Source organism: Lentinula edodes, assembly GCF_021015755.1.
Source record: "Lentinula edodes strain Le(Bin) 0899 ss11 chromosome Unknown C8R40scaffold_16, whole genome shotgun sequence".
Taxonomy (NCBI): domain Eukaryota; kingdom Fungi; phylum Basidiomycota; class Agaricomycetes; order Agaricales; family Omphalotaceae; genus Lentinula; species Lentinula edodes.
In genome coordinates this window covers 135,373-156,877 of record NW_025764322.1, presented here as the reverse complement: position 1 = coordinate 156,877, position 21,505 = coordinate 135,373, and the positions used below count along the sequence as shown (strand labels likewise).

The 21,505-nt window shown below is 46.2% G+C and overlaps 11 protein-coding genes across 11 annotated transcripts; 7 read left to right on the top strand and 4 right to left on the bottom strand.

Annotated features, from left to right (window-relative positions):
• Positions 1-218: 218 nt before the first annotated feature.
• Positions 219-1,940, bottom strand: C8R40DRAFT_1170189 (uncharacterized protein; the record flags this gene model as incomplete). Its single annotated transcript, XM_046231489.1, has 5 exons — positions 219-816; positions 870-933; positions 987-1,583; positions 1,641-1,736; positions 1,787-1,940. 5 exons carry the CDS (start codon positions 1,938-1,940, stop codon positions 219-221), a joined length of 1,509 nt encoding a protein of 502 aa, XP_046086691.1.
• Positions 1,941-2,842: 902 nt separating this feature from the next.
• Positions 2,843-5,562, bottom strand: C8R40DRAFT_1069207 (uncharacterized protein; the record flags this gene model as incomplete). The annotated part of the gene is made up of 7 exons (XM_046226088.1): positions 2,843-3,440; positions 3,494-3,557; positions 3,611-4,207; positions 4,265-4,360; positions 4,411-4,610; positions 4,671-4,698; positions 5,025-5,562. 7 exons carry the CDS (start codon positions 5,560-5,562, stop codon positions 2,843-2,845), a joined length of 2,121 nt encoding a protein of 706 aa, XP_046086690.1.
• Positions 5,563-8,025: 2,463 nt separating this feature from the next.
• On the top strand, positions 8,026-8,431 carry C8R40DRAFT_1170187 (uncharacterized protein; the record flags this gene model as incomplete). The annotated part of the gene is made up of 3 exons (XM_046231488.1): positions 8,026-8,130; positions 8,195-8,254; positions 8,312-8,431. 3 exons carry the CDS (start codon positions 8,026-8,028, stop codon positions 8,429-8,431), a joined length of 285 nt encoding a protein of 94 aa, XP_046086689.1.
• Positions 8,432-9,533: 1,102 nt separating this feature from the next.
• C8R40DRAFT_1170186 (uncharacterized protein) lies at positions 9,534-10,003 on the top strand (the record flags this gene model as incomplete). Its single annotated transcript, XM_046231487.1, has 4 exons — positions 9,534-9,560; positions 9,615-9,695; positions 9,762-9,796; positions 9,856-10,003. 4 exons carry the CDS (start codon positions 9,534-9,536, stop codon positions 10,001-10,003), a joined length of 291 nt encoding a protein of 96 aa, XP_046086688.1.
• A 64-nt stretch (positions 10,004-10,067) lies between these two features.
• On the top strand, positions 10,068-10,862 carry C8R40DRAFT_1044554 (uncharacterized protein; the record flags this gene model as incomplete). Its single annotated transcript, XM_046224231.1, has 1 exon — positions 10,068-10,862. One exon carries the CDS (start codon positions 10,068-10,070, stop codon positions 10,860-10,862), a length of 795 nt encoding a protein of 264 aa, XP_046086687.1.
• On the top strand, positions 10,417-11,868 carry C8R40DRAFT_1102474 (NAD-P-binding protein). The gene is made up of 4 exons (XM_046227998.1): positions 10,417-10,439; positions 10,496-10,941; positions 10,994-11,367; positions 11,429-11,868. The coding sequence occupies exons 2-4, from the start codon at positions 10,896-10,898 to the stop codon at positions 11,759-11,761; spliced, it is 753 nt and encodes a 250-aa protein (XP_046086686.1). The 5' UTR covers positions 10,417-10,439; positions 10,496-10,895; the 3' UTR covers positions 11,762-11,868.
• On the bottom strand, positions 11,847-12,868 carry C8R40DRAFT_1044734 (uncharacterized protein; the record flags this gene model as incomplete). Its single annotated transcript, XM_046224242.1, has 3 exons — positions 11,847-12,519; positions 12,595-12,655; positions 12,718-12,868. The coding sequence occupies 3 exons, from the start codon at positions 12,866-12,868 to the stop codon at positions 11,847-11,849; spliced, it is 885 nt and encodes a 294-aa protein (XP_046086685.1).
• Positions 12,869-14,338: 1,470 nt separating this feature from the next.
• Positions 14,339-16,971, bottom strand: C8R40DRAFT_1102468 (NPL4 family-domain-containing protein). Its single transcript, XM_046227997.1, has 7 exons — positions 16,889-16,971; positions 16,753-16,833; positions 16,582-16,700; positions 15,339-16,533; positions 15,033-15,284; positions 14,848-14,974; positions 14,339-14,780 (listed from the first exon to the last, which is right to left on the bottom strand). Exons 1-7 carry the CDS (start codon positions 16,889-16,891, stop codon positions 14,554-14,556), a joined length of 2,004 nt encoding a protein of 667 aa, XP_046086684.1. The 5' UTR covers positions 16,892-16,971; the 3' UTR covers positions 14,339-14,553.
• Positions 16,972-18,259: 1,288 nt separating this feature from the next.
• On the top strand, positions 18,260-18,490 carry C8R40DRAFT_989355 (uncharacterized protein; the record flags this gene model as incomplete). Its single annotated transcript, XM_046236707.1, has 2 exons — positions 18,260-18,293; positions 18,354-18,490. Coding segments are annotated over 2 exons (171 nt in total), but the record flags the coding sequence as incomplete, so codon positions are not given.
• A 519-nt stretch (positions 18,491-19,009) lies between these two features.
• Positions 19,010-19,670, top strand: C8R40DRAFT_178420 (uncharacterized protein). The gene is made up of 3 exons (XM_046234266.1): positions 19,010-19,143; positions 19,202-19,313; positions 19,372-19,670. Exons 1-3 carry the CDS (start codon positions 19,059-19,061, stop codon positions 19,490-19,492), a joined length of 318 nt encoding a protein of 105 aa, XP_046086682.1. The 5' UTR covers positions 19,010-19,058; the 3' UTR covers positions 19,493-19,670.
• Positions 19,671-21,462, top strand: C8R40DRAFT_178421 (PLC-like phosphodiesterase). Its single transcript, XM_046234267.1, has 10 exons — positions 19,671-19,953; positions 20,003-20,058; positions 20,108-20,159; positions 20,210-20,230; positions 20,289-20,442; positions 20,503-20,711; positions 20,765-20,803; positions 20,855-20,895; positions 20,947-21,193; positions 21,255-21,462. Exons 1-10 carry the CDS (start codon positions 19,849-19,851, stop codon positions 21,444-21,446), a joined length of 1,116 nt encoding a protein of 371 aa, XP_046086681.1. The 5' UTR covers positions 19,671-19,848; the 3' UTR covers positions 21,447-21,462.
• Positions 21,463-21,505: the final 43 nt, after the last annotated feature.

Here is a 21,505-nt window from a genome sequence, read left to right as displayed (position 1 = left end):
TCTCCTCAAATACGTATTCTCTTGTAAATTCGTGGTTCCGTTGAACTAGAGAGCTCTAGACGATAAAGGTCAACCGATAGTGAGTGTGAAAAGAGTCATCTAGACTGACCTGGGCTAACTAACCTCTGCTTTGACCGAGGAAATCATAAGCTTCAAGTTCATACTGTACACACAACACAAATCCTATGTACTGTAAACGACACCGCAAAGGAAAAACTTCATCCTTGTTTCATCTTCTCTTTCATTGCATTTGCAGTAGCCCAGTGATTATTCCGCGCATTTACCTTCAACTTCCACAACTGGTGCTTCGTGTACCTCTGCGGCCTGTCATAATCTTCCACATCCTTTGGCCCATGCTTGCACAACTCCCATTTACCCAACTTCTTTCCCCACCTCATTGCCTTCTCATCGTCCCCCAGCGCCACGTAGCAAAGCATGATCATCATTAGATTATCCGAGTAGTACGGCGAGTTTTCGAGACCATCATCCTCCAGAAGCGAGATTTGGACGAGAGCACGTTTGATAACATGGTCATCGGACAGACTAGCGTCTTTAATCCAATGCAGGAAGTCGTCGGTGGTTAAATTTCCTTTGAGAAACTGCGTACGGCGTCTGTCTCCAATCTTGGGCTTCTTGCAGGATTGGCAGGTGCATACAATGTCGAATAGTTTCAAGTTCTTCTGACGGACAGCGAAGGGTTCTAGCTGGTTAATATACGAGACAGTGAGTTCTTCGTCATTGGATATTTTCCGCATCGCGCGTAGCTGCATGGAGAATGAGGTCATGTCCCAGTACCGCTCCACGTTAGGTCGACAACTTTATTGAAAAATGAGTTCTGCGGAAGATAAATCGGCAGGAATAGATCCCACCTGTGATTTAGCTGGGACAACACAAGACAAACGCCACTATATGCGCCGTTATTGTCTTCCAGTCCTGTATAAAAACAGTAAACCGAGCCCAGAAAACAACTCTGGCGAGAGACAAACCAGGGTCAGCCAGTCCCAAAATCGCGAACCCATTCGCTTTGACGATGCCATCAATACTCTTTTTTCCATTCCTCTGACGAATATCTCTCAACTTCCAAAACTCTTCCTGGTCCTCTTTCGACAACCTCCCAAAAACGGTCTCCAACGTTTCCTGCCACTGATTGCTCACGACTGTAGCCTGGTCATGGCTATCCAATTGAGAGAGCAATTCATTAAAAATCTCCCCAACCCTCATCATCGCAGGCACGATAAGCACTGGACGTTCTGACAAGATGAGATCACCCATCTCTAATTTCTTGGTCGCATATAACCCAGGAAGTGGTTTCGAAGTAGGACCATTGGGAGCGGATACTGTTCCTACACGGTAACTGATATGGACAGGCTGTGAGAGAGGTTGGCAAAACGAGGGCGTTTGCAAGACTGTTTGCTTCATCAAGCCTGTAATGAGACATTCGGTCCAGCCGTCTGGATATTGTTCACGTGTGGCGTCGATGGGCACGGCAGGTTGAGTGGTACAAATCAGTTCGTGAGGCTCATAATTGAGCATGTCGCTAGGCGAGTCCTCGATGAGTTGGTTAGTTGACAATACGCCAGGTCCTGTGACACGAACGACGTGTTCTTAGCGGTACTAGCATCGTAGATTCAAAAACAAACCAGGAGCCTCCGTATCCAAACCAAGATGATATACGATTCGTTGGTCCTTCTTGTAATCAGAAAACTTCTGTTTTTCCTTCAAAGCCTTCTTACATTCTTGGAAGCCAAGTCACATAACACCCAAATGGATAGATCGATAAACACACCGTCACCAGGTGTATCTGCTTTCGACTTGTCTTCGCTCGCCACTGGATAAGATGGAGAAGGCGAAGCCTGATTATCATCACCCAGCTGCGCAGGGGGTGCTTGAGTAGACACAACCTGTTTTACCTTCGTAGTATTGAGGAAACCTCTCTTCATGATAGATGGTTAGTGGGATGTCAAAGATGTGTTGAAGGGAAGAACTAGAAGTACATAAGCAGATCAGATCAGCGCTACTTCGCCAGTGACTAGTGACTGGTGACCACAATGGGCGTTCTGGTAAATCACTGTCTAGTTATCTGTCAGTCGTGACTCGGATGATTAAGGACCTCATGCTGCTTCCAAGTTTCGGCGCGTTAGGTCACGTCGTGTCGCGTCCAAAGTCCCTTTCATAAATTGAAGATGAGGGCCTGAAGCAGATAGAAAATTACATAATTCCCGCCGTTTGAGCCGAAAAACTAGATCTTCGAGTTGATGGATTCGGACACTCCCCGCATTTTGTTGAAAATCCAAATGTAAACTTCAATACGGGGTAGCTACGTACATCTAGTACATCGACCAGGAATTGATCCTTTGGAGGGCAATCTAGCTATCACCTTCTGCATTACTCCCCACATAATGCATCTTCTCTGAACACAGCTGAATACTCAGTCCACACTGCTGATGATTTATCCAAGGGCACTCAGACAGCGTCCTTCAGTGTTATCCAAGGGAATTGCATTTTCCTATCGAGCATGATTTGAATTATATGATTCAAATAATCCAAACTTGAATAGACGGAAGGATCTAGTTTCTTGAGTAATTCCGAAAAGAACATCCTCTTTTAGAGTTTGGGTGTTGTACGAATAGCGAGCCTAAAACACCACATGCTTGATGGACGGACATGTTGATCCAGTAGTTGGGACTGCGTGCCTCGTGGTTCCGTTGAACTAGAGAGATCATCTAGACTGAACTGGGCTCGATAGGTTCTGCTTTGGCCGAGGAAATCATAAGTTTCAAGTTCATACTGTACACACAACACAAATCCTAGGTGGTGTAAATGACACCGCAAAGGAAAAACTTCATCCTTGTTTCATCTTCTCTTTCATTGCATTTGCAGTAGCCCATTGGTTGTTCCACGCAATGACTCTCAACTTCCACCACTGATGCTTCATATACCACTGCGGCCTGTCATAATTATCCACATCCTTTGGCCCATGCTTGCACAACTCCCATTTACCCAACTTCTTCCCCCACCTCATTGCCTTCTCACTGTCCCCCAGCGCCACATAGCAAAGCATGATCATCATTAGATTATCCGGGTAGTACGGCGAGTCTTCGAGACCATCATCCTCTAGAAGCGAGATTTGGACGAGAGCACGTTTGATAACATGGTCATCGGACAGAGTAGTGTCTGTGATCCAATTCAGGAATTCGTCGGTGGTTAGTTTTCCTTTGAAAAACTGCGTGCTGCGTCTGTCTCCAATCTTGGGCTTCTTGCAGGATTGGCAGGTGCATACAATGTCGAATAATTTCAAGTTCTTCTGACGGACAGCGAAGGGTTCTAGCTGGTTAATATACGAGACAGTGAGTTCTTCGTCATTGGATATTTTCCGCATCGCGCGTAGCTGCATGGAGAATGAAGACATGTCCCAGTACCGCTCCACGTTAGGTCGACAACTTTATTGAAAAATGAGTTCTGCGGAAGATAAATCGGCATGAATAAATCCCACCTGTGATTTAGCTGGGACAACACAAGAAAAACACCACTATATGCGCCGTCATTGTCTTCCAGTCCTGTATAAAAACAGTAAACCGAGCCCAGGAAACGGCTCTGGCAAAAGACAAACCAGGGTCAACCAGTCCCAAAATCGCAAACCCATTCGCTTTGACGATGCCATCAATACTCTTTTTTCCATTCCTCTGACGAATATCTCTCAACTTCCAAAACTCTTCCTGGTCCTCTTTCGACAACCTCCCAAAAACGGTCTCCAACTTTTCCCGCCACTGATTGCTCACAAATATAGACTGGTCATGGTTATCCAATTGAGAGAGCAATTCACTAAAAATCTCCCCGGCCCTCATCATCGCAGGCACGATAAGCACTGGACGTTCTGACAAGATGAGATCACCCATCTCTAATTTCTTGGTCGCATATAACCCAGGAAGGGGTTTCGAAGTAGGACCATTGGGAACGGATGCTGTTCCTACACGGTAACTGATATGGACAGGCTGTGAGAGAGGTTGGCAAAACGAGGGCGTTTGCAAGACTGTTTGCTTCATCAAGCCTGTAATGAGACATTCGGTCCAGCCGTCTGGATATTGTTCACGTGTGGCGTCGATGGGCACGGCAGGTTGAGTGGTACAAATCAGTTCACTGGGCTCATAAGTGAGCATGTCGCTAGGCGAGTCCTCAATGAGTTGGTTAGCTGACAATACGCCTGGTCCTGTGACACGAACGACGTGTTCTTAGCGGTACTAGCATCGTAGATTCGAAAACAAACCAGAAGCCTCCGTATCCAAGCAAAGATGATACACGATTCGTTGGTCCTTCTTGTAATCAGAAAACTTCTGTTTTTCCTTCAAAGCCTTCTTACATTCTTGGAAGCCAAGTCACATAACACCCAAATGGATAGATTGATAAACACACCGTCACCAGGTGTATCTGCTTTCGACTTGTCTTCGCTCGCCACTGGATAAGATGGAGAAGGTGAAGCCTGATTGTCATGGACCAGCTGCGCAGGGGGTGCTTCAGTAGACACAGCCTGTTTTACCTTCGTACTATTGAGGAAACCTCTCTTCATGATAGATGATTGTGGTGGGATGTCAAAGATGTGTTCAAGGGAAGTACTAGAAGCACATAAGCAGATCAGATCAGCGCTACTTCGCGAGTGACTAGTGACTGGTGACCACAATGGGCATTCTGGTAAATCACTGCCTAGTTATTGGTCAAATAGTCGTTATTCTGACGATTGAGGACCTCATCCTGCTTTTCCAGGCGCGTCAGGTCGCGTCCGGGCTCGCTTTCATAAAATGAACATAAGGGCCTGAAGCAGGGCAAATAACTACAAGATAGAAATTTACATATATATTTCCCGCCGTCTGATTCGAAAAACTGGATCTTCGAGTTTGATGGATTCGGACACTCCCCGCATTTTGTTGAAAATCCAAATGCATATACGGGGCACCTACATACACCTAGTACATCGACCAGAAATTGTTCCTTTCGGAGGGCAATCTAGCAGGTTATGCCGCGGTCATCACCTTCTGCATTACCCCCCACATAATACATCTTCTTCGAGTACTCAGTCCACACTGCTGGCGATTTATCCAAGGGCACTAAGGCTGCGTCCTTCTGCGTTATCCAAGGGAAAAGCATTTTCCTATCGAGCATGATTTGAACTATATGATTCAAATAATCCAAATTCGAATGGACGGATGGATCCAGTGGTTTCTCGAGTAATTCCGCAAAGAACATCTCTTTTAGTTGCTTGTCCCCAAAGGAAACCTTAGCGCCAAGCATTGGAAGGGATTTAGCTTCAGGCTGAGATCCGTTCGGCCTTTTTGCGTTCTTCCTGGGAATCGAGAAACGTGTGGGGGTAAGATTGCCCCTGGATTCGCGAATAACTCTAAAGCCATCGATACCGATGAAAAGTGTCCACCTCTCCCGCGAGAATTTCTTGTCAGGATATTGGCCAACATTGCTATTAGCACACAGAGGATTGCGGCCAATCAAACGCCACGCTATTTGACGAGTTTTTCTGTTGAAGAATGGTGTTTCTCGCATGAGCTTGACTGGCATGTCAGTCAATAAAGCTACGAAAATGTTCATACTATCGTCAGACTCTTTCCATTAAAGAAAGGATAGGATGATTACTAGCTGTTTTTCCTACTCTTCCTTCGAGCCGAACATGCGAGACAATGCTGTGACGAACCACAGGGAAAGAGATAACACCAAGAATAAGGGCGAAAATGATGAATATCGCACATAAACGCGGCATAGATATAGAAATGACCGTGACGCGTCAGCGGTTCGAGTCGCAAACTGAAGTGCTGAAGAGGTCAAATCAGGAATCGAGCATGGTAAAAATATGGGTAATCAAACACATACTGAACGAGCGTTGCTGTGTGTTGATATGAATAATTGAAATGAAATGTTTGTAAACTCGTCACTGCAACAAGGCTATGAATGAGTGAACTGTAGTCTGTGCGAGATTGGCTTAAGAATATATGTATGTACCGTTGAATCTCGTTAAACACTCAATTGGTATTTATCTGGCCTGCAGACGAACTTTAAACTGAACGAAGTGGGAGCGAGCTGGAGAACAGGGTTGGAGCGGGACGAAGTCAAGTACCGGACAATGTTGGAGTACATATACCAGTATCGATGAGCATTGAGGGCTGTGTATGTATCAATGGCGCTTCCGGCAAACCCTGATACACGAGCATCTAAGATGGAAGGTGGTTATCATGTACATGAATGATGGAATCAAGTTGTGGAATAGCGTATTTTGAGACATTTTGGGCCACGATTTGGGGAAGTTCCTGTTCAGCTTGATAAAGAATTTTGTGTAAGCTCAAATTCTTTGTCCGTTTGAGGGAACTTTGATTTCCATACATCGGTACTAGAGGAACAGGTGCTAACAGGTGGAAATGGGCCTTCTGCGCATTTTTTTGGTGATGGTGTCCTAATCACTGTAATGAAGGCAGAATCGTAGTGTATGTCGTTGTATGAGTGAAGGATTCATGTTCAAATCACAAGGAAATGCGAACTTGAACTTGAAGCTGGTTATGATCAGGATCTGGTATCTGGTGGAAGGCTGATTCTGTCGGACTGACGGTTGTCACGTGTCATTTAGGTACCCAAAACTTCAATCCCTTTGACGGACTATCACGAACAACTACGCCAGCAATGGAATGGAACAAGATGGCATTCGATAGGTACTATGTGTCTGGAAGGGTGTTTGGAAGGGATTGGCAGATTGTCGGTAGCTCCAGTCCGACAATAAACGCTCAATCGGACTCTTGTAGCAGTCCCAGAGAAAAAAAATCCCCAAGAAGATTCCAATTAGTATGCGGCTCCGATTGTCCTTATTTAGCCACCGTCCCGCATATGTCAGACCTCTTCTTTCACACTACTTCTCAAGTTAAAATTTGAAAGTGTATCGGCCTGAACGCGAGGCTTAAAATTCTTAGCGCCTCGGAGGACCTGTACTATTTGTCACGCTCATTGCTGAGTGAGAAGTTCTACATCACCATCAGGCTTCCCTTCATAGTTAAACAATGTTTTTCGTATTATCGACGCACCCAAATCCTCGGCAGTCGGAATTCTGTTCGGCCGATTCTCGTGCATCCTGCAGACGCTTCCAACATCAAAATCAGCTACTATTCTCCATGATGAAGTTCGGCCGATAGAGAGGATGCTTCGTACTCCTTGGAGTTGTCTTGAATCTTCCCCGCATTCGGGGTCAGTAACACACACACCGTATAGTAAACTTCGGGTGCGACCGCGAGTGGTATAGTCATCCGAGTAGAGAGAAATACGTACGAAAGGCGCTCCGTATCGTCAAATAGGCATGTAGCGATACCACTGCCACAGACTTGGCGGGTTCGTTGTTAGCGTAGTTCGTTACTGCTGTCTTGTCAGAGACAACAGAACCTCGTGCACGCGGAGCGAAAAGAGGTAAATTTTAGCACGCTTGAGAAAACCAGAATCGGATCCAAGAGCATTCCACCAGCTATGACCGGGTCTAAGAAGACGACAAGCTCAATTTTTGACCTCATAGTGAACTTTACAACCCATGCTCAAGGCACAAGCCAAGGATTGACTTGGATCGAAGGTCTACAAGAAGGCTTGAGAGGCTTTAGTATAACCACTTTAAGAGTCCGAAGAAGCTCGAGATGAGAAAAAGTTCTTAGCACCGTGAGATGAACTATGCATATCGGTGCAAAAATCAACCTACTTGTGTGCATGATAGATCCACGGCGGTCCCTTTAATTTTTTTGCAACAGCATTATGGCAACATATAAAGGCTGCGCCTCATTTCTTTTAGTTTAATCAGATTAGTCTTCGGTCGCCCTTGAACGTGTTTCCTTGCTCAGTGATTACCTCTACGTTGTGTCCGACTGTACCTCACGGTAGTCAGTACGCGTTTTTGTTCTTGCGTGGCACCATTCTAACAAGAATATTATTGTCGTAGGCTTCAAGTTCCGAACGTTGCCTCTACAAACAGATTGAGAAAATAGTGAGCATCACATATCGAAGATGGGAAATCTTACCGAGGCTGCTCCTCTTTCCAGGCTATCACCCATGTACTCCGATAACAAGAATCCAACACAGTCGACGAGTGTAAACAGTTCAATGAACCTGGTAAGTGCCAACTTACCCTCAACACTGACTTCTATTCATTCATCTTCATCGCACTATCGGATAGTCCAAACAAACAACGAACGATTCGTCACGAACGCTGGTTGCAAATGAGCACCCAGAAAAAGTCAGTGTAGTCCGGTCTTGAATTTGCAGTATAATACAAGACTCACACGAGCAGCAGGAACAGGATCCTAAAGGTTCTGCAATCTCTCGATTTGGAAAGCGTGTCGTCGACGGATACAACAAGAGAGCTTTGAAGACGAATGTTCCGGTGGAGATGCTGTATAGAAACTACGCATGAATCATGGACAATACTTCCGACGACGATGTTCACTCTATATTTGTATTATTATGAGATTTCAAGTTCAGTAGGATTGAAGACCCACACAGACCTTGAGACTTGAAACTAATGCCACCGTTCAGGCCCTTCGGGAGGCGGGTGTCTTCCGTAGAACCGTGGAACATGACAGAAGCTGGGGTACACACTCACCAGCAGTCTCCACGGTAATGATCGAGTCGACAAGGCGAATGAGAGGACTGATATTATCGTTATTGTCACACACACACGGCATTGAATATGCATGGCCATGAACCATCGGCCCCGGGCAACTAGAAGGGTTGTAGCTTGATAATCGGTCTGGAGACCTAGTGTCGCTACAATGCCTTCAAAATTGGTGGCCTAACGGCCCGAGACTTCAAAATTTGTTCAGACCATCCTTGTCAATACCTCGCAGCCAGAATAGATTGGTCCAGGGACTCAAGGTACGACATGAGCGTAGTCATCATTGGTCTGGAGATTCCAATGCAACGGTCTGAGCCCGGGAGATGTTGTTCAAAACGACGTGTATAGGTCTGGAGACTGACTCCGAGTTAGATTTGGTTGGTCTGGAGACTTGGATTATTACCCGAACATTGGTCTGGAGACACTCTCCTACTGCAACAGGTCGATCTGAAGCACCGCTGAAGCACATCATTCGGAACGACGGGAAATTATTTATATTGGTCTGGAGACTCTTTTGCACAGCTTTGACATACTTTTTAAGGTCTAAATTCGGTGTACGGAATGTTAATTTTAGCGACTAGCAGGCAGGTTTCGGTCTGGAGACTTACTCGGCGTTAGATTTGGCTGGTCTGGAGACCAGCGCACGCTTCACAGTACTAAGTCGTCTAAAGAATGATAATGACAGGAATATTCATAGTGGATAAGCGAAAAGCTATAAAATGATGTGGACTCGAGGACTTGAGGGTTCGCTCTATATCTCCCATTTTAGACTTGTTTCTGGAAGGCTCTTTGTTAGCGGAGAAGCTACGCACCTGTTGAATACAGTGAGTATTTTGCAGAGGTGTTCGCGAGCTATGATAATGGACGTACTATTCGCAAAGGAATCACATTCCCCCATACCATGGACAAGACGCCGCCGGAGCTTTCGGTTAGTTCCAAGACCATATAAACTGATACCCTGTGCTAACGCCTTCATTCCAAGAGCCCAAAAAGCGACACCCCAGTCACACCAACGATGGGACAGAGCGCCCTAGACTCAAAGGCATCTAATGACCTTAAATTGGTACGAATCGATGGCCATCCCACTAAAATTCATTGATAGGTCAAGCTGAAATCTCGCATTCTCCAGACCAAACAAGCAACGACTAACTCCGAGTCACCCACGTTAGTTGCGAAAGAACAAGTAAAGCAGGTTGAGTGGTTTAATATCCGATTGAGAATAGAATCATTGACGACGTAAAGGACTCGGATTTGGAGCAAAAGCCTAAAGGCTCAGTAATCTCCAGGTTTGGAAAGCGCGTTTTAGACGGATATAACAAGAAGGCGTCGAAGGTAGATGTCCCAGTAGAGATGTTGTACAAATTTGCATAGATTATTGAATGTCATGAGAGTACGGAAACAAGTCCTAAAATGGAAATAGCCGGTCTTTCCCTCCATGCCTTCGAGTCTTCCACCAGTGTTCTACCATTTCTTCCGTACACCACTACCCTATGCGAGGACTTTGGCTCTTCAGGAACAGCTACACGCCATCCAGCTCAGTCAGCGCCGACTAGGTGCCCACAAAGACGTCTTGCTACTTCTAGAACACCGGCCAGTCTACACTGCAGGTCGCAGACAGAACGAAGACTCTATTCGAGATGACAAACTACGCTTAACATACATTGGAGCCGACTTTATCAATACCCAGAGAGGCGGAGAACTCACCTATCATGGTCCTGGTCAAATTGTCGGCTACCCTCTTCTAGATCTCTCCCGCTACTCGCCAGCAATGGGCATACGAGACTATATTTGTCGTATGCAGAAGATTCTAGAGCTTCATCTTAGCGAAATACATGGAATTACTCCTTCAGCATCCGAGCATACTGGCGTCTTTCTGAACCCTACAACCAAAATTGCTAGCATTGGCGTCCAGGTACGCCACCGCCTGACGACACACGGGTTTTCAATGAACGTCACTTCGGAGCCTATTACATGGTTTAACCAGATTGTGGCTTGTGGATTGGCTGATGTTAAAGCTGGGTCTATTGAAGGAGTTCAAGGGCGGCCAATCAGTTTGAAGGATGAAATTCCTGCGCTTGTGGAGCGTTTTGGGAAGCTGTACGAAAGAGAAATGGTTGAGATGGATGCAAAGAATGAAGGAGAAATTGGGCAGGCGATTCTGGAAATGGAGGAAGATGCACGTCGTTCAGGGTCTTGGGCGACAGAGCCTATAGAAGCACCAATTGCATAGAAGAAATAAAACCCTTGACAAAAACTTTATGCTATGAGAAAAAATCGATCATTTGAGGCTTTTGATCCTTGTCTTGAACGTTCGTCATCAGCAGCTCGTCGATTCTCAACGATGCTAAAGTAGAAGCTCAGATTCCCATACCTTTACCACCACCATCACGTTCAAAATGCGAGTTCTTATTCTAGGTGCAACTGGGCCAATTGGAATCGCTCTCTGCCACGAAATTCTCTCGTCTATCCAGGACTCTTCGCTCGTGCTTTTTGTCCGTTCTCCTCAGAAAGTCCCCAATGATTTGTCTTCGAGCAGTCGTGTTAGTGTCATTACTGGGCAACTTACAGACGTTGCATCTCTTGCCGAGGCGATGGAGGGTGTGGATGCAGTATGTAGTGCTTTGGGACCGAGTGTCAAGAAAGGTCCCTTCCATCCGTCTGGGGAACCCTTGGCACACGCATATAAGAACGTTATCGATGCGATGAAGAAGCATGGCATCAAACGTCTATTTGCTCTAGGCGAGTGCTCATACGTTGGGTCTTTGGCTCGTTGTGTTCTGATGCTCTTGGAATTACATAGGCACTGCATCTATTCCTGCTCCCGAAGATAAATCCGACATCAAATTCACTGCGCTTGTGACTGCAGTTAGCACCTTTGCCAGAACTGCCTACAAAGATATGGTAGCCATTGGCGAAACCATCAGTAAACAAGATGATCTATCCTGGATCATCGTGCGAGTGCCTCTTTTGAACGACAAGCCTAATAGAGACGTTATCGCTGGATTTATTGGGGATGGGAAGGTTCACACTGGGCTTTCTCGAATTGGCTTTGCTGTTTTCGTCGTCGCTCAGCTCAGTGACCCGGACTCGATATGGATTAAGAAGACACCGATGATTTGTAACCCGTAAATGATAGCCTATTCTCTCGATGGACCTTTGGGTGACCGATCCGTAAATCAAGTAGCAAAAATTGTAATCATCGTTTGTACAATAATTAATATACATCTAAGCCAGGTCTTGGCCTGATCATCGACGGTGGTTCAGTGCCCAGCAACAGAACCCAGCCTTCCATATTCATACTCGGAGCTAACCCTCTGAAAAAAACATTGTCACCTAGTATATCAACCCGTTTCATGAAATTGTCAGCATTTACGTTGAGATTATGCACATGTGCGCTCATCGCCCTACGTTGCATCTCCTCCCCTAACTTTTCATACTCACTCTTCTTCATATGCTGTTGAAAATTATCGTGTATCCCAACGAAAAAATCATCGCAGGTAATCCCGTCTCGACTCTGCAGCATTATCGGCCACGGAAGCTTGTACTGTGTGTTCCAGTCCGGGGCAAACGCGAATGCGCAGACGTACATGTGTGTGACGAGTGGGTAGGTCGCCGGTTGACAAATGTCATTGTCCAAGACGAATTGCAAGCCCCCATCTTCGGTAAGGAAGAAGAGGATGGATGTTTGGAAGGTGAGGTTCCAATAAATGGGGGTCAGATCCGGGAATGTGATGAGACTGTGGGTGAGAAGTGGGTTTAGTTGAATTTCCCAGGGGAACGGAATAGGTTCGAGGGGATCGACGCGTTTCCATCGTGTAGGACGTGGCGGTAAAGCAATATGCTTTTGGCCTTTGATCCATCGTTCGGGATGCGGTGTTCCACCTGGACTGTAAGGATAAAATACATTGGTTAGCCGAGCATTAAAAATAACCTGGAACATGCCACTCAGACTGCGATGGGACCTTTTCAAATAATCAAACATTTCCTGTATATCGAGCTCGACGTCCAAGTCGGGACTGGGTGCTATAAAGGTGCGCCACACTAATCAATAAATCGGCAAATACTTTCTCGTGTGCATAACTCACAGAGGTTATCAACTTCCACACCATTCACGCAAGGGCGCGCGTAGTATGACCAAGCCTTCCAATCAGAAAGTGGGATGGGCGGCGATACAATGGGCTCTAGTTCGACAGGATCATACTGCTCAATCGCCACCTCCACTACCTTTGTAGCCATCTTTAATCGGGACTCCTCTGGGAGTGGGTAGTAAGTCAGAGGCCCTGGGCCGGCCACGTTGACGGGGAAATATGTTGTAAAGTCACTTACTCAATCGCTTCCTGACGGATCGAAAAAAGGACAGATGTCGATGTTTCCGCCTTCCCGAGGCTCGCGAGCCGACATCCGATGATGATGATTGCGATGAAGATGAATCCTGGACGCGAAACTGGAGTATCTTCTTAGTTCTACGAGGGGAAGATGATGTGCTAGATAGCGTGGTCGAAGTCGTAGATAGTAGAGATACTGGCGATCCTACTTTGGATGGGGGGAGCTGTCGAGCCGGGGTTACGGGGGACGGGACCCAAGGTACAGAGAGGTCATTGACGGTACGCAGGTAAAAGAAAGCGTGCGGACGGTATTCCTCTATAAGCATGTGGGGAAGGAATTAGGCGGGGACCGTCGAAAAGTAGGCATCCAAGTATCACCGAGAAGAGGCGACCATGCTTTTAACATGTGGTGAGATCTAGTTAGCGTCTTTTCGCCATTTTAACATTTACATGAATTTGGCGCTGTGGGCGTACTAGATGGAACAAGGATAAGCAAGGCACTGATTTAGCAAGAAAACAAAAACAAGGTTTTCACACCTAGAAAGGTACAAGGTCATCAATAGTAGAGGACAAAGAAAAGAACAAAGAAAAGAAACGACGTCGGCAATTTTTACGGTAAATCAGTCGTACTCGTTCAAGATGCTTCAAATTTCTGCTTTCTGGAAGAGAGTAAACGAGAACGAGTTATGATCGGTGTTAACAGCGCGATAAGAGCACATGTTGCGTGTTATTTAAGGCCTACTATGGTTCACAGGGTACTTCCGATTTCTTGAATATTGCGAATAACGTCTTAAATTTTTGAGTAAATAAAAATCTGAGTAGACAGTCTTATTTAGAATCATGTTAAGCTTGTCTTTTGTCTTACATGTTAAAGCAGATAAGGCATAAACAGAGCGTCGGACCATGACCGAGGAAAAACAGGGTACTTCCGCATCTTGGGTCACACTGAGTCACATCAATGCCGCTGCTCGGCACTCTGGCACACTTGGCCATTTGATGCTGGGTTGAGGCAGAACTTGTGTTGATCACGCTTTTGGAGAGTGTCAGAGGTTTGCCGAGGCTACGGCATGAAGCTGGAATCAAATATTGTCACGTCGCATACCCTCTTCACTTTATCTGCTTGTCGAATCTCTACAACATATTGGATTGCTTTTAAATTTGCTATGCTAGCTAATGAGAACCTCTACTTAATGCCCATGTCATTTTTACAGTTATCTACCAGCTCTTCGTACGGTTCCTGAGGCTTCAATCTAAAGTCACGCTTGTATATTACAGTATTTTGGTCTTGTACATATGCATCCCCTAAATACAATCTATTTCATATAGTACAGTATGTTTATAGAGAACCTAGAAAGTACTACATAAAAAGTCTGAGAGCATTTATCGACCTAAAACGTTCAAAATATGAGATTTTCGAAAATGCGGAAGTACCCTGTTTACGGAAGTACCCTGTGAACCATAGTAAGGACTGACATGAAAATTTCGTTCAATTCTAGAAGGTGCTCGGTATTTTTATAAACGATTAAATGTTACATTTCATCTTTTTACTTCGTCCACTCGCCATTGGAAAGTCCGTGGAAAATTACCCAACTTCGACTATGATAACGGCAATCCGCAGACTTCGCAATCTGACCTCGTAGAGTCGTTCTCGAACGTACAATGAGGACACGTCTTGATACCTGGCGTCGCCGCACCCGACGCCACGCCAGAAGCCATACCAGACGGTGGTCCAGAAGCTGCAGCTTGTTCCGCCGCTATTTGGTCGAGGATATCCTGAGGTATATCTTCATCCATCATTGATCCGAGAGTCGAGCCTTGTTGAGCTACTCATGTGAGCAAACAATTAAATATTCACGTTCATATTGCAGATAAATTTTAGATTGAACTCACGAGCGTGCTCCCTGGTGAACGTCATCAGAGTTTGCCATCCGTCTGTAGCGAGCAAAGGGTCCAGCTGACTCGGATCGCTCATGAGGGTTGTCGATGTCGCGATTTGCATGAGCACATTCATGTCGTCCTGTGAAGTGTTATGGCACGATTCTACTGAGATATGGGTCTATACAGGTCATACTCACAGGTGGGAAAAGTTGCGTAGTGTCGAGGAAAGCAATAAGATGCCAATCGCTCAAAAATTTCGCCAGTTCAAAGACCTTCTGAGCCTCTCCCGGCTTCCTATGCCGGCTATCTTGGATATCGGGCGCACCCAGAGCGGAGAGTTGGGAAAGAACCCCTTCGACTGTTGGGTTTTCAAGACCAGGACGGTTTTCAATGTGGAATTGTGTGGATTGGAATAGGGGCACAGGGTTCTGAGGGAAACCATGGGTGACCTACGCGATGCAGTATATTATTAAGAGCAACGCAACAGAACGAATAACACATACGTTGAGGATCAGATATTCTACTGGAAATGCAGGTTTGGCGCTTTTCTTCACCTCCAAACCATACTCGTTTTTGTAGGAAAAGAAGACGTCGGGGACATATCTTGCAGAATCTACACTTCGATCCTCCTCTTTGACGCGTACAATACCTGGGTCGACACTGGCTTCGATCATATCAGCTTCCACCATAGCGGTAGCTTGTTCCGACACCTGATACGCCGACACGTCGATAGCTCCATCTTCTGTTCCTGTCAAGATTGCTGTCACAAGACGCGAAGAGAATTTGCCAGACGAGGATGATTTCGAAGGTGTAGGGTTAGCTGCTTGCATAGCGGCCGCAAAAATGGCCTCTAAAGAGGACATTACGAAAGAGCCTGGGTGTCTTTTATAAACGTTCTTTGTTCGATCATCCTCCCGAGGATCTAAGTCTGTAAAAATGTACCCGACGATGGTCAAAGGTGTGGAGCCCTTAGATGCTAAGCTCCGTACGCGCGGCTCGTCTTCCCAGGGGAGTCCGAGTGTGAGGCCATCGAGTTCACCTTCTTGAGGAGGTTCATGGATTGCTTCTACAACAGCTTTCACACCCATCGGAACTTTGTCATATGGTTCATACCGTCCTATCATCCACCCGAATCGTTGCATCCCCGTCCTTCGCCACGCTTGTAGGAAACGATCAATGACGTTTGTCGATGCGATCTCAAGATGGTCGACCATTCGGAAGGGTTGAGACTGGAGAGTGATAGCAGACGGTTGACAGCTAGTACAAATTCCAGATGGCCAGGATGGATGATTGCCAGTCGGACAGGGAACCTTCACTCGATAGTCGAGCGGATTGAGAGGCGGAATATATTGAGCTGCACCAGAAGACTTTGGCGTGATCTTTTGGAGATATGCATGATATGAAAGGTGCTTTATACCATGTTCTTTATGGTAAGCAATGTCGTAAGGTTCCAAGGGCATACAGTAGTCGCACATTCCTTTCGGACCGTGTTTGCAAAACTGAAGGTCACGCTCGCGAGGAATTTTACCATCTCTTGATCTCCAGTACATATCCACAGGGTCCTCTTGTACAAGCTCCCAAGGTCTGTGGCCTCCATTCACCGAGGTAGAGGATGCAACCTTGCTAGATTTTGGTGTTTCCGTGACTAAAGGACCTGAAGACTTTTCCTTGTATTGTACGAAGACAAGATCTCCATGGCTGTTGTAGTCCATTAGCTGATGTTGTTTGCGGAGTATGAGTACGCACTTCAGTCCCAAGGCTTTCAAAGTCCGTCCTTTCAAGCTTGTCAACTTTGTTTCTCCTCCTCGAGGCTGGTTGGAAATGGTGACAGTGTCTGGATCGGCGTTGGGTGCACTCTCTAATATCTGCATCTAGCTCTAGAAAGCTGTTACGATACACCGTTGAGAAAGAAATCACCTTCTGAAGTAGTACCAGAGCGTCTGCGTTAGCGTCGAATTCATGCCTAAAATTGCCATCTTTGGATCTGATTCGGATAAGCTGTAGAGCATTTGAGGATGTGTGTACAATGATCTAGTGATTCAAAGATGCCCACCATTTCTACAGCACAGATGAGATTAAGAGGGAATGTACAATGTTCAGTGTAAGAGAGAGACGCGACATCGACGCGTAAGTGGGTGAGTGATCTGACACGTGACTATTGTATATCAAACCAGCTCGGCTCTCCAGACTCTTCTGCCTGTACATGGAAGGACTTCCCCGCCCCGTACAGTCGTAAATATTGATTAACTTTGAGTTTTGACGGAGAAGCTATAGAAAATGGAATGAACCCTCTGAATTGAATAGAGGCGGTCCAGGTTCGCGACAGGAATTCCGAATTCGCCCTATAAGCGGAGTGATTGCCTTTCTTCTCCGATTTCTACCCCGCAAGTCGAAGTAAGCCTCAAAATGTACTCTACAACGTTTTTCGTCCATCTCCTTCGCCAAGAACTCCCTTCGCGATCTCTAGGCTGCAAAATTGGAATATCAAGCGAACCGGCGCTTTAGGAAAACTGACCCAGTTGCGTTATGCTACTGCAGCCTGGCGCAATCCTGAGAATAGATTGCGTGTCTATGTTCTCTGCACATCGTTCCAGTTCGCCTTCAAGCTTCTATTATGACATTCAACTGCATACCCAGTGCCATAACTACCTTTGATGATGCTCTCCTTGAAGGATTTCGATAATCCTCAAGATAAAGCTTCTGACACCAGTTTACTAAACCCAAACATCGACTCCGAGCTTGAACACTGGAAGAAACTCGTCTTCTCTTTCGATATGGACGGTGGGGACTCTAACAATAACGGTTCTTCTTCGTCGGCTCACAATAACAATCCTGACCGCCGAAACACGCGATCGCGCTCCCATTCAGTCAATCAACAAGTACAAGGTTCAAATGCACCTATGGTAAGTAAAGCCTTCTCTTATTTCTTCGAGAGATTTGGAGCCGTGATGATAACAGATCTCAGCTGCCTAGAGCCGACGTCCAGGATGCCCTTCTACTTGCCCAATTATCAGCAGGCGGGTTACCTCAGCCCCATGCATCACACGACCCGGCTTACAACGCTCTGTTGCTAGCTCTGCTGCAAGCTCAACACTCTCAACATTCTCCGCCTAACTTCCCGCCTGCGATGAATCAACAGGTATATGGTCAGCATTCAGTCCTACAACCGAGCTTTGGCTCCATGCCCTCTCAGTACCAGTGGCCTCCGCCTCCTACTTTCGGTCAGCAGCAACAAAGCTTCCCGTACAATCAGTCAGGAATGTCTGCACATGCCACAGGCTATCCTAATCTCCCCCAAATCAACACTAATGTTGCTATGGGCACTCCAGACACTTCTTCCGCGGCCGTGGCGACGTCGTCGAACTCGCCACCCACTGCTGTTTCCCGCACAGAATCTCCTGACCCAACCGATCCGAGCGTCACGGAAGACAAACGTCGCAGGAATACTGCTGCCTCTGGTAATCCCGTATTGTTTCCTCTTCGATTTTCGCTCATCCTTAACTTTTTTTTGTTTGTAGCTAGATTTCGGATAAAGAAGAAGCAAAGAAATTTGAACCTGGAGCGGACGGTCTCAGATCTCACTGGGCGCGCAGATGAACTGGAAAAGGAAGCGGCGGACCTGCGGCGGGAGAATGGATGGCTGAAGGAGATCGTTATGTTGAAAGGTAGTCGGTTTGCTGGCCTTGACGTATCTCCTCAAAATTTGCCCAAACCTCCGGAAGGTGATGCTTCTTTCTGGGGCCCCGCAAATTTACGCTCCTCGCAGCCTGTTGCTTCCTCTAGTAGGAAGCCTACAGATAGATCACAAGAAGTAGAGGATTCCGATTCAGAAAACGATTCGGACGGGTACAGCGAAGCTCAGGGTTCAAAGGGAGGGGCTTCAGGATCGAAAGGAAAGGAGAGACAGAAGTAGATCGTAGGGCAATGTAGGGGTGGATCCCATCTTGATGACCTACTTATGCCATCATGAACAATCTTATATTTTCTTATGTCGACACAACTCCATAACCTTCCATCACTCATCACCAGGAGTAAGAGTCTTCAAGAAGGGTGTTAACACTCCTTCGTTAGATTACGCTGTCTATGTTTTACCATGTACTTACCATCAGTAGATATACAGAAATTGAATCGCTTTGTGGAATTCGTATCATTGATGAATTTTACTTTCCTTTCTTGTTAACCACTACAAGACGTTGGCGCTAGATTTCTGTTACGTAATCGACATGTCTTTTGGAGGACCACCTTCGAATAATTCAGGATTTAAAGTTACCCCTCCAGATAGAGGTTCCTTTCCTCTAGACCACTATGGTTGGCGCGAACGCATCCAGTTTGCTTATGTCCTGACTCACTTTTCGTATCCTCCCAGCCGAATGTAAAGAACAAATGATGCTTTACGTGAATTGTCTCAAGAACAATTCCAGTACATCCACAGCTTGTCGGGATATTAGCAAGGAATATCTTAATTGCCGGATGAACAGGTCAGTCTGCCATCTCTATGTCAAATGACTCAGTCAGAAGCGATTGTTCCTTCTGTAGAGGGCTGATGCAACTGGAAGACTGGGAAAGTCTTGGGTTAGCGAATGTGGGCAAGGATGCATCTTCAGGAAAAGGCATTAACAAGAACAGTATATCTACGAACTCTACAAGTAATGCTTGAAGCTCAATGCAACGATTGCCAGCAGTCAATTATGCATTATACTACAGCTACGGATACTATTCCTACGGAGAATCCCTTTCCGCTCGAAATGGAAATTTATACTTCTCGGTCACTATCAGTTGCACGTTCGTCCCATGTTGAAACAACGATTTGACTTCGACTCCAATTTTGACCTGCGCTCCTTTCCGGCCTGCCTTCGGACTTTCACTCCTCAGGACATCTCGGGTTGTCTCATGAACGTTCGTTTCGGCATTGAGGGCGGGATGCAACAATCAAAGACGGGGCTATAAATTTGTCTGCGTCTTTTCCAATTCTACCAGCAAAGCCTCTTCATCACCATTCTGACTCACTCTTTGATGATGTCTGCTTTTTTATTGAGCGTACTAGTACTGCCGGTCGTGTTGGCTACTCCAGGACAATATCCTCTTCAGCGAGTGCTATCCAAATACTTCGACGTGCAGGTGAATATCGTGTTTTCTTTATCCTCGCTGTAGGCTAAGCCTTCATCAGGCGCATCGCGGAGGACGGGGAAACACGGTCGAAAGCATACTCCCGGCGTTCGCTTGGTAAATTGTAAACATTCTGGCCTTTGCAGAATACCTACAGATTATATAGGGCCTTAATAGATGGGGCCACGACTTTGGAATTAGACAACGCTATCACCAAGGTATGTTCATGACACCTTCGCCCTTGCAACTTCCTGCTCATCGTCTCCAGGATGGCGAGGTTGTCGTATGGGTAACTATCTGTTTACCAATACAAGGCTCATCGAATGGTTCACGCAATTCTGGCTTAGCACGATGAAAACATTGTGGCAACAAAGTGCAAAGACACTGGCCCTGCTTTCGCGAATGACACCCAGTTCCCATACGTAGGAAAATACATTGCCAATCTCACCCTTGCGCAGCTCCAAACGCTCGATTGCGGTTCGAAACGCCAGATTGATTTCCGTGTGTTTCTGAACGTGCTTTTTTGCTGCTTCTTTACTCAAACTGTACTCTATCCATTAGCGTTGCAATCAACTTACCCCGGCGTCAGGATTTCAACACTCACGGAGCTGTTTTCGTTCGCAGAATGCGCAGATCCTGACTTTCGTATCTTGTGGAACATCGAGTCGAAGGTTAACGCGGAACACACAAATCAAACACGAAGTCCCGAAGATTTTGTTACGAGACAGCATCATATTTTTGTAAATAGCCCGTATCGACATTCAATCACAGTAAGACTTTTTTTCATCTTACCATACTGGTCGAATTGCCTAAAATTTTCCAGTATCAAAGCTTTGATTGGAGGACGTTGGTAGTCATGAAGGTCCTTCCTATCGCCCCGAGTATTCTCCTCGGATCACTCATCTAAATTTAGGCTCTCGACCGCTCAATCCCGACTTCAGCCCTCGTCGATCTGTAAGCCATTTTGCAGCAAGGGAGTTGGAAGACCATTCATTCTTTATACAGAGAGACAGCAGTGATGCCAGACAACGAAACCTCGCCATGGTTAGCTGGCCTCCGTCTTGACGCTTTCCCAGGTGATATGTCCGCTCAGATCGCCAGCGCAGCTCATGCTATAAATGCCGACATCCTCTCGCCTGCTGATGTAGCATCCGTAGTCGTGGACCCTACGCTCCCCGAGTATGTTCCGTTTACTACTCGAAGCATGGTTGACTACGCACACCACTTGGGTATGCTAGTCAAACCCTGGACGGTTCGTTATTCTCTTTCAGTGTTCAAATTATTTTTTGATTGACGATTTATCCAATCGAAAGGTCAACCGTATGAGCATCGTAGAGCATCTCCTGGACTGGAACGTGGATGGAATTATCACTGATTATCCAAACATGGTGCGCAGGCTGGTCCAGCAACGAAGCCGCCCAGTGGCCCCAAAATATCCAAAGAAGCGAGTATTAGAATGTCTTAATCGACACTTGAAGAAGGCGATGTCGCCCTCCCCTCAATAGAGTATCTACCGTCTCAGTTAGACATCGCATATCACTTATTTGTATCTGCTTTGAGTATG